This window comes from Anguilla anguilla, chromosome 17 (genome assembly GCF_013347855.1).
Source record: "Anguilla anguilla isolate fAngAng1 chromosome 17, fAngAng1.pri, whole genome shotgun sequence".
In the NCBI taxonomy this organism is placed as follows: Eukaryota; Metazoa; Chordata; class Actinopteri; order Anguilliformes; family Anguillidae; genus Anguilla; species Anguilla anguilla.
In genome coordinates, this window is record NC_049217.1 from 15,437,555 (window position 1) to 15,452,996 (window position 15,442).

The 15,442-nt window shown below is 48.9% G+C and overlaps 1 protein-coding gene across 2 annotated transcripts; it reads right to left on the reverse strand.

The window, feature by feature from the left end:
- Positions 1–1,802: 1,802 nt before the first annotated feature.
- LOC118216847 (solute carrier family 35 member B1-like) lies at positions 1,803–14,761 on the reverse strand. Of its 2 annotated transcripts, none has more exons than XM_035398412.1 (9): positions 14,622–14,761; positions 12,994–13,097; positions 12,193–12,323; positions 10,156–10,186; positions 8,960–9,120; positions 7,203–7,329; positions 4,498–4,604; positions 3,049–3,202; positions 1,803–2,928 (listed from the first exon to the last, which is right to left on the reverse strand). In XM_035398412.1, the coding sequence occupies exons 1-9, from the start codon at positions 14,744–14,746 to the stop codon at positions 2,876–2,878; spliced, it is 993 nt and encodes a 330-aa protein (XP_035254303.1). In that variant the 5' UTR covers positions 14,747–14,761; the 3' UTR covers positions 1,803–2,875. The 2 variants fall into 2 exon arrangements, with proteins under 2 accessions (XP_035254303.1, XP_035254304.1); XM_035398413.1 differs by having other exon boundaries at positions 13,990–14,752.
- Between the last annotated feature and the right edge of the window lie 681 nt (positions 14,762–15,442).

Genomic DNA, 15,442 nt, shown 5'->3' on the forward strand with positions numbered 1-15,442 from the left:
ATTTTAATTTATAGTGTGCAAAATAATTTCATATTAAAGTGTTTTCTTCAGGCAGTGAGATAAACACCTAAAACCCTGGGCGTTCAAGGCCGCGCTGTCTGGTTTGCGGTCACATTTATCGAGAATATTATTCGTACTTTTCAAATTTGTCTCGCCGTTCAATGAAAGGCATTCATGCATGCTTGTTTCAGTTCGCATTCAAGGCTAGCGTTTTATGTTTGATCACGTGGGCTTTATTATTTAGTTGTCCGTTTGGCCACTTTTAATTGCAAGGTTAAACGCATTAGTGGAAATTCCATCTTGGTTCCAGCCTGGTTTTAAGCTGGTCCAGCTGTTTTGGTGATGATCAAGCAGGCAACAATGTGGTTGAGATAGCAACTATGTTGGCAAGACCACGTTCAGCTGGTGGGCCAGTTCGGTGCATACAACAGGCATCACCAAATTCGAGATGGTATCCAGCTTGAGCAGAAGCTGGTTCGGTTCCATATTAGGCTGTTAGCTGGACGTTCTACCAGGGTATTGCTGCCATGTATTGCCATTACATTAATAATGATAAATAAACAAATAAATAAAATGAGATGGGCGGTGCGCCCACCTGTCGTGGAAGATGCACGTGCGTGAAGAGATGCAAATGCGAAAGACCGTTCCTAGTGTCTGCTTTTGACGCTAGCATGCTGAGCAAAATTCGGCGAGCAATCCAATCTACATTTCCCGACTGATTCATCGAGTGCGTTGTGCCACCATACTAGCTGATCCACATCAAAATATATTGGCCCAGGTTTGGCACAGCATGGGGCCTTCTATGAAGCATCTATCTCTCACAGCGGCAACTACACAGACACTTCATTACAGGTTGTATGCCTTTCACATGTTCCAAATGTAAAAAGTAACAAACGATAACAAAAGTAACAAATCCCTATTCACTCACTCAGACGTGTCAAGACCTCCATTACTTCATTTTTATGCATCACCACTCAAAATGATAAAGTCAGAATTGAAATGGCCCGTGCTGATTGCACTCAGAACAGACACTGTAGATCTTCATCAAGCATGCACAAGTAACCAGGTTAAGTGATGACGCCCTGCGTGTCCCTTTCCCCAGCACTGGATACACTGCAATATTCTACAGGGAAAGCAAGGTAAGCGTTTGAACACTGATCGTCTTTCAAGAAAAGTTACTACTGTACTAAATTTGGTAGTTAGAGAGTTTAGTCATTTATCAGCCGCATTGTGTTGTCCTCGCCTACACCATGGATTAAAACTAAAAATCTGCATTACAATCCAGCATCATTTTAATTTAAATCAGGAATTCGCGGCACATAATCGCGCTGGTAAACGACCCGCTTTTGACCGCGTGGCGTTATGTCTGGTTTAGAGCGCAGCTGTCGCCAGACACATCGTCAGCTCCGACGCAGAGCCGGTAAGCGAGGCTACCACCGTTTCAGCCAGGATGCCCCCCAGGCTGCTTGTTCGAACAGCGAACTGGGCAAATCTCGTTTGCTGTGCTGACAGCGTATCCCAATTCCTCCTTTAATCATATTGCGCCCCGACACCCAGAGATGCGCGCTTCCTCAAATTCATTTTCACACAGAATTGAGCATTAACCTTTCCGAAGAGTTTGAGAGAGGGAGAGGTGGCGATGACATCACTGCTGCGGCACCCGTGAGAGCAGGGGTGTGTCTCTACCGGGCTATGTGAAATCTTATTCTGTTCATCTTGACAGCCCTCACTGGATAGTGTAACATTATCTCTTCCCCCCCCACACACAGACACACACACACAAACAAACACACACACAGCGATGTCCATAATATTCTTTCATTTAATTTGTGTTTATCCCAGTGAGACGGGCACGCATGATGTTGGCAAAATTGCTCATTTTAGAAGATGCTTCATTATTCTTTCCTAAATCAAATGTATAAACAACTTGGCAGCTAGAATACAGTACAGCTTTTCCCTTCATTGTCCTTCAAAATTCATTTCCTAAACAAAATAATTTAATTAAAACTACAACGGGTAAATGTGGATACAGATTAGAAGAAAATAACAGGGAATAACAAAACATAGTTCACAATGTGCTAATAGCAATGCAACTCGCACTACATAATTAGGGTTCAGTTCAATTAGCAGACTGGATTCCTCCGGCATTTCTCTCCTGCTATGTGAATGGAGGCATGTATACAATTACAGTACGTACAGACGTGTAAACCAAGTACAAATACAGCAATATGTTCGATTCGCCCGCTGTCAATTTCAAGCACTTGTCGTTTCAGATGGAGGACGGAAGTTGGCGACGCGCCAACCATTACGTTTTCTCGGCAACCAAGGGATATTAAAATTCAAGAAGCAAAAGGGCTCCAGCAGACGAGAATTCGATGGGTGACAAAACAAGTGACAAAAATTGCTTGTGGAAGCTGAAGTCCAAAGCTGGTGACAACCTTTAGTTCTGGATCTCATCTGAGGCATGGATGAAAGGGAAACGTTTTTCTCAATGGGATCACCTGCTGGAAACGCAACAGCGCACACCCCTCGCCCCCCCCCCCCCCCCACCCCCCTCTCGCCTTCACGTCCGAGACGCGGTTGCATTCTAAGGGAGTGCGGTATCAATGTAGTGACCTGCTGATGGGACACTGAGCTGGCGGAGGTTGCAGCGGTTTCCAGTCAGAAAGCAGGGAAAGCGGCTGACACGCTACGTTTCTTAGCGTCTGCGCGAGGTGCGGAGGTCCGGTGTTGAGGTTGGAAGTGTTGAGTGACTCCTCTGGAATGGAAAGATGAGGACAGGATTGCATCTGTCTGTCCGTCTTGTCTTGTCTGTCTGTCTGGCGGTTTGTCAATCTGTCTGTAGTGTGACTGGGGCCCACACAGGAGCAGGGACTCAGTGTGTGGTCTTCTTGGGCACTTTCCCGAACTTGGCGTCCAGTCCCAGACCTAATGAGAAAACAGACACACAAGGGTAGGGGGGGTCAGCTCAGAGAGGACCTGGGGGGGAAGGGGGCTTATGGTTGTTGACGGGATCGGCCCGGAGCAGGTCCGGCGTCCGCCGCTCACCCAGGAAGACCAGGACGGTGCCGACCCACTGCACGGAGGTGATGACGTTCCCGAAGAGCAGCACCGAGCCCAGGATGGTGAAGAACTTGCGCGTCGTGGTGACGATGGAGCAGGTGAGCGGCCCGAAGTACACCACCGTCATGAAGATGAAAGTCTGAGAGAGAGAGAGCGGGGGGAGAGGGAGGGGGGAAGAGAGAGACAAAGAGAGCGAGAGGAGAGAATGAGAGAGAGAGAGAGAGCAGGGGAGAGAGAGAGCGAGAGGGAGGGAGGGAGGGAGAGAAACGCATCACTGCTGCAGCTCTGAGCTTTGGAAAAACCGAAAAGAGGACACGGACACTCGGTCCCGTCGGCACAAACTGGAGACACACACACACACACCCGCGCACACGCACACGCACACGCACACATACACGCACCACACGCACACGCACACATACACGCATACACACGCTGAAGATACAGAGACACACACACACACCCGCGCACACGCACACGCACACATACGCACGCTGGAGATACAGAGACACACACACACACCCGCGCACACGCACACATACACGCACACACACACACCCGCGCACACGCACACATACACGCACACGCACACACACACACACCTGCGCACACGCACACATACACGCATACACACGCTGAAGATACAGAGACACACACACACACCCACGCACACGCACACGCACACATACGCACGCTGGAGATACAGAGACACACACACACACCCGCACACACGCACACATACACGCATACACACGCTGAAGATAGAGACACACACATGCGCATGTGCAAACACACGCATACGCACACGCACTGAAGATAGAGACACACATGCACACTGGAGATACAAAAACACACACACACACACACACACACACAGGAGCAGCATTTACTCAAAGCAGCTGCTGAACTCTGCATGCGTGCCTGTGCATCTCTCTAATCCAAACACTAATTACAGCAGAGGATTACGCCGTCTGCTTTGAGAAACCGACTGCACGTGCACGCGCGCGCGCACACACACACACGCGCGCGCGCACACACACACACACACACACACACACACACACACACACACGCGCGCGCGCACACACACACACACGCGCACACACACACACACACACACACACACACCTTCATATGCATTCGTGCACACACACCCACGCACGGACTCACACACACCCTCATATGCATATGTATGCGCACACACATGCGTACACACATACACACGCGCACGCACACCCTCATAAGCATGCACGCACACACGCGTACACACACACATACACGCACACACACCCTCATATGCATGCGCATACACACACACACACACAGTACTCACACAAACATACACACACACACACACACAGTACTCACACACAGATGCCCACACACACACACACACACACACACACACACGTTGGCCGGCGCCCCCTGACGTACCTGTCCCAGGGCGCTGGTGAGTCCGAAGAGCAGGATGTTGTAGAGGATGCTCGGATAGCGGTCAGTGAAGCTCAGGAACTCCCACAATTCTCCCGTCCACAGAATTGCTGGATGAAACACAGGGAGAGCAGGGTGCGGGATTAGGAACAGCACTGAGCTTCCAGCTGTGTGCGGTGTGGGTAGGGAACTCAACTCAAATTTAACCTGAAGCACTTCAGTTAACTCTACATAAGAACAACGCACACAACTGGGTAAGGGACTTCAGTTAATTGTGTTTGCAGTGTCTTTAAACAAACGAATGAACAAACAAATGAACGAATGAACAAATGACCGAACGAATGAACAAACAAACGAACGCCTGGAAAACTACAGTAACCCGAGACCGCAGCACTGCTTTCACATTTGAAAAAACAAAACTAACTCAACCGCACCTCTTAACGCTCGGTCACAAAGCTCTCTGTAAAGCCGCAGGTTCTGTGAATTAAGACCGCGAAGGAACTTCGGCGTCGGCGGTCACTGCCCAGCGTTTACCCAGAGAGACGTTTTTAAACGAACGCCGGCAACCGTCAGACACTCGACCGCTTCACCAGGCTATCACGGGTCTTTTCGGGGAGAGTGCGAACGAAAACGCAAACGAAAACCCGTTCGGACGCACGCCCTTACGGGGATGCATACGGCTCACTTCGAGAAACCGACCGTCTGCGTCCAGAGCGCCTTTCAGAATGGCGCGGAACTCCCGACGTTTACGTACGGAACTCACGTTCCAGAAGCCGTGTTTAAATGTCAGCAAGGTACGTCACTTTGTCAGTCGCCGACGTTTGTACGCGTGAAGGCGTATTCCCTGTGGCCTGCAGTTTGGACGTGTGTCGTGTCGTTCTTGTAGAGGCACGCGCCTACTGGACTCCTTTGCTTTGTGTATTACTGGCTCAACTCTCCTTCAAAAGCCAGACAACTGAAGAGTAGGGTAGTTTTTACAGCTCGACTGTCTCTCCAGCAAACTTACTTTAGCTCAGAAAATCACTCTATCCGATGGCACAACCGAAAAAAAAAAACATGTAGGGAACTTTCCAGAAAAGATCTGAGCGAGATGTATTTTTATACGTCATCGATATGTGAAAATCAACATTCCGAATAGGCTAGCCTCCCATTCAAAACATGGTACTTTGAATAAGGCATTTACAAAATGTCTTATTGTGAGGTGCTGAAGTCGAAGTTAGTGTAATGACGTACTACATATAATAAGTTTGTGTGCCGTAAATTTGTGTTACCTTACAATTATTCAATTCAATTGTCTACCTTTGAGAAGGCAGAAGAAATTAGCTGTCTGAGCATCCATATTTGAAGTGCCAGACTTTCAGTGAGATCATTATCTTAAGATCTGAAGTCTCTTCGCTTCTAGACAGTTTTCTCCAAAAAGTTCCAACCCTCGCCCGAATCCACCGCAAAGCGCAAGCTCCCCCTAGCGGCCGCACGCGCAAACAGCAGCTTGTTTTCTTCCTCGGCGGCGCTATTCCTGGAAGAAACGAGCCGGCGCATTAACGCCGAACCCGGAGTTTAAAACCGAGTGGTAGTTTGGGGCGATGGAAGCGCTAATTATCGTCCGCGGCAACAGCGATCTTCTCCTCAGCCGCAGGGCAGTGCCGCGTCGCGTTAGTAACGCCGCCGAGAGCCGGGAAGGTGACGGCGGGCTCCGCGGCCAATCGGGGGAGAGGCTCCTGGCCCTGCGGAGCGGCGTGTGGGTTTGAAGAGGCTCGTTCCCAATCGCTTATTTTACCCGTCCTCGCCTGACCCCAGAATACGACCGAGGCCCGCCATCTTTGAGGACGTCTTCCGATCCGCTAAACGCTCCTCGGAGGAGCGGGGAGGCTCCCGGAGGGGGTACGCGAAGCACGGTCTTTGCGCAAGTCTTTTTTTTAGGAGTGGAAAGCAGTCCTTGCATCTCTTACTCACGTCCTCCATTTGGGCGAAGCTAAGGAAAGGACACGAGGAAGTGATGCAGGGAGAGAAAATAAGTGATTGAAACAAACCCAGTTAAGGCGCTAGGCTAACAGGAAGACAGGCTGACTGGGGAGAAAGAGACAGAGAGTGAGGATAACTGGGGTAGAGAAACAGGGAGAGTGAGGATAACTGGGGTAGAGAAACAGGGAGAGTCAGGATAACTGGGATAGAGAAACAGGGAGAGTGAGGATAACTGGGGTAGAGAAACAGGGAGAGTGAGGATAACTGGGGTAGAGAAACAGGGAGAGTGAGGATAACTGGGGTAGAGAAACAGGGAGAGTGAGGATAACTGGGGTAGAGAAACAGGGAGAGTGAGGATAACTGGGGTAGAGAAACAGGGAGAGTGAGGATAACTAGGGTAGAGAAACAGGGAGAGTGAGGATAACTGGGGTAGAGAAACAGGGAGAGTGAGGATAACTGGGGTAGAGAAACAGGGAGAGTGAGGATAACTGGGGTAGAGAAACAGGGAGAGTGAGGATAACTGGGGTAGAGAAACAGGGAGAGTGAGGATAACTAGGGTAGAGAAACAGGGAGAGTGAGGATAACTGGGGTAGAGAAACAGGGAGAGTGAGGATAACTGGGGTAGAGAAACAGGGAGAGTGAGGATAACTGGGATATCGATAGAGAGGACAGACAGGAGGAGTGAAGAGTGGGACAGAGAGAAAGGGGAGACCTGAGGGGTGGTGGCGGAGGGTCATGTGACTCACCCATCCCCAGCCACAGGGTGGACCACAGGTTGATGTTGAGCATCATGTGGTTGGGGCTGGTCTGGTATCGGCCCCGCATGTGGTCCTGGGACACGCCCGTCAGCCCGTCCAGCGTCAGGGACAGCAGCTGGGCGACAGCACGGTTACGGTCAGTCACGGTCAGCACCGCAGACCACCAGGGACACAGACAGAAAGTGAAACGCTGACCTCGACTATAAAAAACCAAAAAATCACCCCGGTTTTCTACTTCAGCCTACACACAGCTCTACTAGCATCAGTAACGACATCTAAATGGTTTGGGGTTACATTTACCCGCTCCTGGGATGCATTTGCATTAGATATGCGTGCCGCGCAATCCTTACATATAAATGAAACATTTATTTTACATAAAACAGAGAAAATAGCGAAAGAAAACAGTTTCCCCGCCAAGGAAGGCAAACAGACAAAAAAAACCCCTTTCCGTGTTTCCTTCCTCAAGGCTAATCTAAAACAGTCGCTCCTGGGGCGCGATTCGATTGTTCTGAATTAATGCGGCAACGTTCCGGAAAACATCCGCGCTCAGCGTTTTCGGGCCGAGGCTGAGAGAGATCAGAGCGTTTCGGCGTAACCGCCTTCAGCAGCGAAACGGCGCCGCGCGCAGACGGCCGTCTCACGCGCGCCCAACGCTACAGGCGCTACGCGGCCCACGAGCGAACTAGCCAATCACCAATCGGAGCCTCCATTCGCAGGCTGTTAGCGCTTAACTGGCGACGGCGGATCCAAAAAGCAATGTGCGTTTCAGACATAATGAATTGCAACCCTTGCTTCAGCTCCTGCGGTTAAAAAAAAAAAGAGGTACACGGATCCTAAAGGAGTCAGCGACTGCATTTAAAGTCCGAACCGATGTGGAAACGTCTGGGAACCTAAAGTCAATCGTGGCTGAACAACATAATGACGTTGCAACATGACGTTGTCTACAATCGGCTGAGACTTCCACAGGAGCTTAACATTCGCCAGAACCTTCAATCTTTTCTCCATCAGTGTCGTACTCGGAGGTAAGGAACATTTTCAACCCTGATGACGCCACAAACAGACCGACGCACCGAAACCTTCCAACTCAAAGCTAATGTATAACCTTTTTAAACTCGTCTGAATCTTCCATCCAGATTACCCTGTAGAAGCACACTAGCTTGTTGAGCACTATGTAGCTTTTATCCTTAACAAAGTGACCGTTTACAATACATTGATGAATGGAATTTCATCTTCTGAAAAAAAGCATTCTAACATTCAATATTAAAACGAAACAAATGTGTTTTTGTCTGCTGAAGTGCAGCTTATTTTCTGGAGGTGCCCAGATGCCCAGATTTTTTTTCCTGGTGGCAGGTGGATGACTAGTCGGATGTGCTCTTGTTCGGCAACATCTCAAATGTGATTTGGGGGGGGGGGGGGGGGACAGCCGATTTTGCAGTTTGGAAATTCCGCGCGATCACGAGTCAGACGAGATGCTAAAGGGTGAAACATTTCACCTTTTCCGTTTACTTTAGGGAAAGTCAAAACTCAAAGGGGATTGACGGACGTCATACTTCACGCCTGTCAGTACGCTACTACTAATATTTTCGCTCGTCGAGAAACAACCAAGGAGAGTTTTTCCTGTCAGAGGGGAGACGCAGGCGCGAGCGCTAAAAGCCCTGACTGTAACTGGAGGCCAGCGTTACGGTAGGCAGAGAGCGCCTCGGACACGGGGGCGTGCGAGGGAGGGAGGGAGGGCGGAGACGCACCAGCAGCGCCTCCCCGAAGCCGAACAGGTGCTCCTCGGCGGCGGCGGCGCCCTTGTTGGGCTTGTACAGGAAGAGCGCCACGCCGCTGACGATCAGGAGCACGCACAGGTACTTGGCCATCGGGTACTTCTTCCGCAGGATCGTCACGCCCAGGATCATCACTGCGGGAGAAGGGGGGGGAACGCAATCAGCGGCGCGCAGGGTGGGGGGACCGTGATCAGGGGTGCACACAGCAGGGGAACCAACATCAGTGGAACACACAGCATGGGAACCAGCATCAGCGGTACACACACCATGATTAGTGGCACACACAGTAGCAGGAAGAGAATCAAGAAAACATTCAGGAGAAGGGCAGGAATTCAGGGATTCACAGAGAAGCACAAAGGGGCAGTACTGACAGCAGGAGATACTGACAGCAGGAGACTGGGGTCAGTAGGTCATATTGCAGGGAGCTGGGGTCAGTAGCTCATATTGCAGGGAGCTCAGGTCAGTAGCTCATACTGTAGGAGACTTGGGTCAGTAGCTCATATTGCAGGCGGCTGGGGTCAGTAGCTCATATTGCAGGGGGCTGTGGTCAGTAGCTCATATTGCAGGGGGCTGGGGTCAGTAGCTCATATTGCAGGGGGCTGGGGTCAGTAGCTCATATTGCAGGGGGCTGGGGTCAGTAGCTCATATTGCAGGGGGCTGTGGTCTGTAGCTCATATTGTAGAAGACTGGGATCAGTAGCTCATATTGCAGGGGGCTGTGGTCAGTAGCTCATATTGCAGGGAGCTGGGGTCAGTAGCTCATATTGCAGGGAGCTGGGGTCAGTAGCTCATATTGCAGGGGGCTGGGGTCAGTAGCTCATATTGCAGGGGGCTGGGGTCAGTAGCTCATATTGCAGGGGGCTGGGGTCAGTAGCTCATATTGCAGGGGGCTGGGGTCAGTAGCTCATATTGCAGGGGGCTGTGGTCAGTAGCTCATATTGCAGGGAGCTGGGGTCAGTAGCTCATATTTCAGGGAGCTGGGGTCAGTAGCTCATATTGTAGAAGACTGGGATCAGTAGCTCATATTGCAGAGGGCTGCAGTTTATACACCAGTTTATAAAATTCAGTATGGCCAGTAAAGTAATGCGGTCAGATGTGGTGGTAAGGTCAGACAAGGGCACGTGTGTATGCGTGCTCTTGTGCAGAATATCGTACGCAAGGCTCACCTACCTGGGATCGGTTTGCAGGACTTCCCCAACACCTGTGGGAAGCATGAGCGAAACGCGTGAGAAACATACTGCAGGTAGCGTGAGCAACATAAAGTACACACAGGACAATGGCAGCCTTCCGAGACCCACAGAAATCAGCTCTCCCAGTATCCAGGGAAACGAGGAGGAAGAGGCCCATGGCCCCGCCCTGCTGGGCCTAGCCCCGCCCCACAGACCCGCCAGTACCACCCCGCTCACATCCTGCCGAGCCACACCTGCCGTCTCAGCCTTTGATTGCCCACATCGCAGTCCTTGCAAACGAAGGACTGCTCCTCAAATACATGCTGCCCTTTGCTACTTATAACATTACTTATATTATTTTAAAAATTAAATAATAATTCCAGAAAAAGGATCTGAGAAACTGATGCTCATTAAACATTTTGTTGCAGGCAACAAAAAAAAACAAAAAACTGAAACACCAGTGTAAAGTCACTTAAGAGTGACTTTCATGTTACATGCACCTCCATCCAGCACTTATTGTACTTTGTATCATTATCTTGATGCTGTAGCTTGCCATGCCTCTTAAGTTGACTTAGCATAGGTTAGGTCAGAGAGTAATGTTTACTGTGCGAACTGGACTTAATGTGTTCATGGCTATGAATAACTGTTACATAATGAGTATTGTTAGACCTGTGATTTGTAGTTGTTCCAATGACCTTCGGTGTGCACTCATTGTACCTCGATTTGGATGGAAGACTCTGCCAAACAAACGTAATGTAATGTGACAGTGTGCACACGTGCGGCTGGTACGGCCTGTATGCACTGCGGCAGAGTCTACCAGCGCGTGGAACTCTGCGACAGGAATGCAACACCACTTCCACGAGAAACTCGATCGCCTCACGCGCAGTTGGCGGAAGTGGAAAAAGCTCTCGGGCGCAGTTCCAGAATCTCCCATAAATGCCAGCCTGGATTCAGGTCTGTTGACTGAGAAGGCAGTGACATTTGGATAGCGTCAGTGTCACGCTCCTCTAAGCGCTTGGGGACTACACATGCTTCACGGAATGGGCTTTAGCACTGGGAGAAGAACCCCACACTGTCGACCCCGGGCCACTGGGGAATGTAGTTCTCTGGGTTAGCGGGACGCTTGCGCTTGGGGGCAGAAGGGCGATTTCCTTATCACGTTTCCCCGCTGCCTGGTGGCCCCGCGGCCTGCTCTCTGTGCGGTTCTCCCCAGACCCTTCCTCAGGCGACCGGCCGCTTTCACCCCGGGTTCAAGTTGCAGCCGCCCTCCCGTTTCAGTGCGGTCTGAGTGGAGCGCAAGCTCCTGCCCCTTTTCTGATGATGTCATTCCCCCAGAGTCCCGTGCCTTAGAAACCACCAGCCATGAAACATCAGGAAGTCGAGTTGCCTTGGTGACTGAACCCAACATGCCCCAACAATCAGCTCACTGAAGCCTCCTCTTGCAGCCACGCTGCTATAACTACTGGCTAACAGGTCTGTCCAGATTTTTTTATCCACTATGCATGCTGGGATATGGTTTAATTAATGTAGCACACCTGTGTGTTAGGCTCTGCTTTGCAAGTGCTTTGCTCATTTTCCTCAATCAGTACGGTCTCCTTTCTTATATATTGTTATTACCTTACTTACAATCGTCCGGCATTTCTCCAGTTTCTAAAGACTGTCTAAAAATACCTGCCAGTGGTTTAAAGATGATCTCACCTGACTCTGAGTACCCTTGGGTCTATGCTGTCAGGGCCTGCTGCCTTATTTGTCTTTTAGTTTATGTAACTTAAAGGACACCTGGGACTGTGGAAGGGCTCAGGTGCAGCTGTGCTGTGTTTGGCTTCAGCCAGAGAACGTGCCTCCCGCTGTGGGCGTGGCCACCCAGCACCATAGAGTGCAGTACAAGAGACCAGAGTGGCTCAGGAGACTGGGGTCAGTCAGAGAGTGGAGAGTAGGACGGAGCTGCGCAGTGGCCTACAGTACCACAGACGCATGGGGACGCAGTGGTGCACGAGGGAGGGAGATGTGAGGTGCATTGTGGGAAGGCGGAGCAGACCTGAGTGGGGTAGTTGACATACAGCAGGGCAGAGTTGCTGGACACCATGGCTCCCAGGTAAGAGAGCGAGCACGCCACGTAGAGCCAGCTCCTAGTGTGGTCCGCCTTGGGCCTCTCAAAGAACTGAATCACTGAGGATCAAGGCAAACACATCACATAGAAATCACTACAGGACAAGCACATTACACACAGATATCATGGAAAACCCTGAGAAGCAAGGCAAACAAACCACACACACATCACTACAAGACAAGCACCACATCACATACAATATCACTGAGAAAATAAATATAACACAAGGGGCAGACTGTCTGCCCTCCTTTTGCATTAAAGTTTTATTTTTTACTTTTTGCTTTATTGAGACGGGTATAAAGCAGACATGGTAACAGATAGAGAAGGGATCACAGCTCAGACAACAATGGCAAGGTGCAAAGCCCTCTGGGATAATCATATATGGCTTGAGTGGACTGCACTATGGACCACGCCACACATATCACCCCATTGGGGCCTTTCTAAGGGCATGATAATCTAACACCAAGTGACTGCTAAATAAAAAAGGTCAGGATAACCTAAATTGAATCAAAACGAGCACAAAATGACACATGGTCCAGATCCTGACACATATTTTTACCACATAACCAACCTTCACAGGGAAATGAGTATATATGGACAATTCAGGACCATTTCCGGGTCAATCTGATTGGTAACAGCAATGAAGACACGAGAAATACGGTCCTGTGAGAACCGGTCTATAAAGATGCACGGCAGTGCGTGTCGGGTCAGCTCAGGTGATCTACTCACAGCACTTGGCGAAGGCAGCATTGATGATGCACTGAATGAAGACGAGCGTGGTGGCATATCTGAACTTCTCCCGCGCGTCCCCCTCGCCGTACTTCCCCCTAGTGCTAAATTTATCCGCATCCAGAGATTTAGAGAACAGTCAATGGCTTTCGCAAAACACATGTAAATATCCAATCTGTTGGGCTAAAATCGTGATTTAGGCCTACTCCCTTTAGGCTAAAAATATTTAAACTACCGCCTGGAAATCATTGTGCATAAAAATATACTTACTGTCCATTTGATCACTGTGAAACAAAACTCGTTAATGACCGTTTTCAGAGTTGAGTCATCGATATGAACATCTGTTGCATGTGCAAAGCGCGAATTTTCTTACCTGAGCAAAAGACCCAGCTTTCAATTATGAACAGTGGTAACATGCGACACTGGTTTTATGTTATTGTTTAAGGTTTAGTGGTGCAGGTGCAAGTTTTCTACTGTAAGTTGAGTAAGTACATGTTGACGTTTACAAACCAGTTGGTTCTGGAGATCGATTACCCTGTCAAGCCTGTTGTAACGGGATACCGCATTAGACGATTTTAGAACGGTATCGTTTCTTGGGCACTCGCACTCGCACTCACACGAATGACAATGTACTGGACTTGCTGGACACTACATGAAGACAGAATCTAGTGATTTTGGAGCTTCAGTGAGTTTCATGTATGATACAAATGTCCTAGAACAGTTTTCAACAACGTTTCATCCAAACGTTAAAATATCAGCAGGTTATTACAGCCCTGCCTATTTCATATGTTGGGATGCAGTATGACACTGAAAAATCATTAAGCATTCGGAGGTTAATGCAACGATAATTGAAATACTTCACAAACCTATTTACATTATATATTAAAGATAACGTTATCCATTTCACTAGTCAGCTATCACCAGCTATATGCTGACGCGACATTAAACAATTAGCCTAACCAGAAATAAGAAAGTAATGAGCGTGGTATAGCTTACATTGTTTCTTGCAATATGCCATAGTAAAAGTAACACACAAAAACTCCAAGAAAGCAGAAGATGAATCGAACTCGTTCGTTCTGTAACAGCGACGCCTTCTCAGACCCCTTCCCAGCCATGCTGCCCCCGATCAGTCCGGGTATGGACACCGACACAGCCCCGCTCCTCGCTCCTGCGTCCCGCTCCACTCTCACAACGCTCACAAACCCGGAAATGGTGGCGTCGTGACCCCAGAAAGGGGTTAATAATAGTCTCCGTTATTTAAACTCCACTTTCAGTATGGAGGTCCTACGAATATTGTTCACCGATCCCACAGAAGTGTCCAACTAAGCGAGCCAATTTACTTCGATCCGGTATTTGTGGTGCTGAACAGTCGGTCGAAAAGTAAGCTATTTACTTTGACGTTTCAGTGAGACCTCGCATGAAATCTCAGATTTTTGCCAAACTAACGTCAGCTCAAATTGCACCTAGCTGCCCAACACTTAATACCAGTTACAAGTACCGGGTAAGTGAAAATTCTAGGGCTTCTCGCCAGCAAACGAGTTCCGCAGTCCTTTTTTAAAACCTAAACATGATGTCCATTCAGTCGTTTATGGCAAAATAATGCTTGTAATCCCAGGTGTCCAGTTCACCCTCTTCCTTCGCCACGGTTTCTGAGACAACCATCCCGTTTTCCCTCTCCTCTTGTAGGCTGGAAAAGCTGGAATTGTTGACAGCAGTGGAAAGCGGCGTCACTGTTAACTGGGACCAAATGCATCGGACCAAATAAATTACGGGAATCCCTAACATTTGCCTGCATTGCTTCGTTACATATTTCCCCATTTCATTTTTTTAAAATTTATTTAATTTCTTGAATTTACGTTTATTGGTAAATTATGCTGCAGACACCTGATTGAAAAGGGATATTGGTATTATATATTGTTCAACTGGACCCTTGCACATGAACGATCATTTACATTAGTTTTCCTCGTTGAAGTCTGGTTGAAGCTCCCGATGAATCCAACTTAAATCAGTATTTATTTCTGCAAGTAATATTACAGCCCTTGCGGGGCAGACGTAAGTATATGCATACATGCAACTTGAAAGTACAAACTTTTACCGCAATGGTCGTCCAATAAGAAATATTATTACGGCACACTTGATGCCATTTTCAATGCGGCATTCCACGGGGCATACCTTGGATAAATTCAAGGACCTTTCGATACCCTGTCGCTAACCATTTGCGTCTTGGAATGTGTAGTTTTTCTATTGGTCTGTGAAATAAAAATGTTTAGTTGGATTCATACAATTGGAGGGATGTATTTCAATTCTCAGCCGCTAATTTAACCGCACGTGTTCACCAAAGGTAGGCTACCGGAGCCACGAACGCTGATGCTGGCTAGGCTATAAAGCGAAAGAGCGCAGCCAGTTGCGCATAATCGTGATTGTTACTCAAACCTAGGTGTTGATTGAA

Excerpts from the sequence above, each read along its gene's own strand:
- LOC118216847 (XM_035398412.1), bottom strand. The coding sequence starts at position 14,746 with ATGCATTTGGTCCCAGTTAACAGTGACGCCGCTTTCCACTGCTGTCAA. Across the intron at positions 12,324-12,993 it reads TGCTGCCTTCGCCAAGTGCT|TGATTCAGTTCTTTGAGAGG; the intron begins GTGAGTAGATCA and ends CTTGATCCTCAG. Across the intron at positions 9,121-10,155 it reads GTCCTGCAAACCGATCCCAG|TGATGATCCTGGGCGTGACG; the intron begins GTAGGTGAGCCT and ends CTTCTCCCGCAG.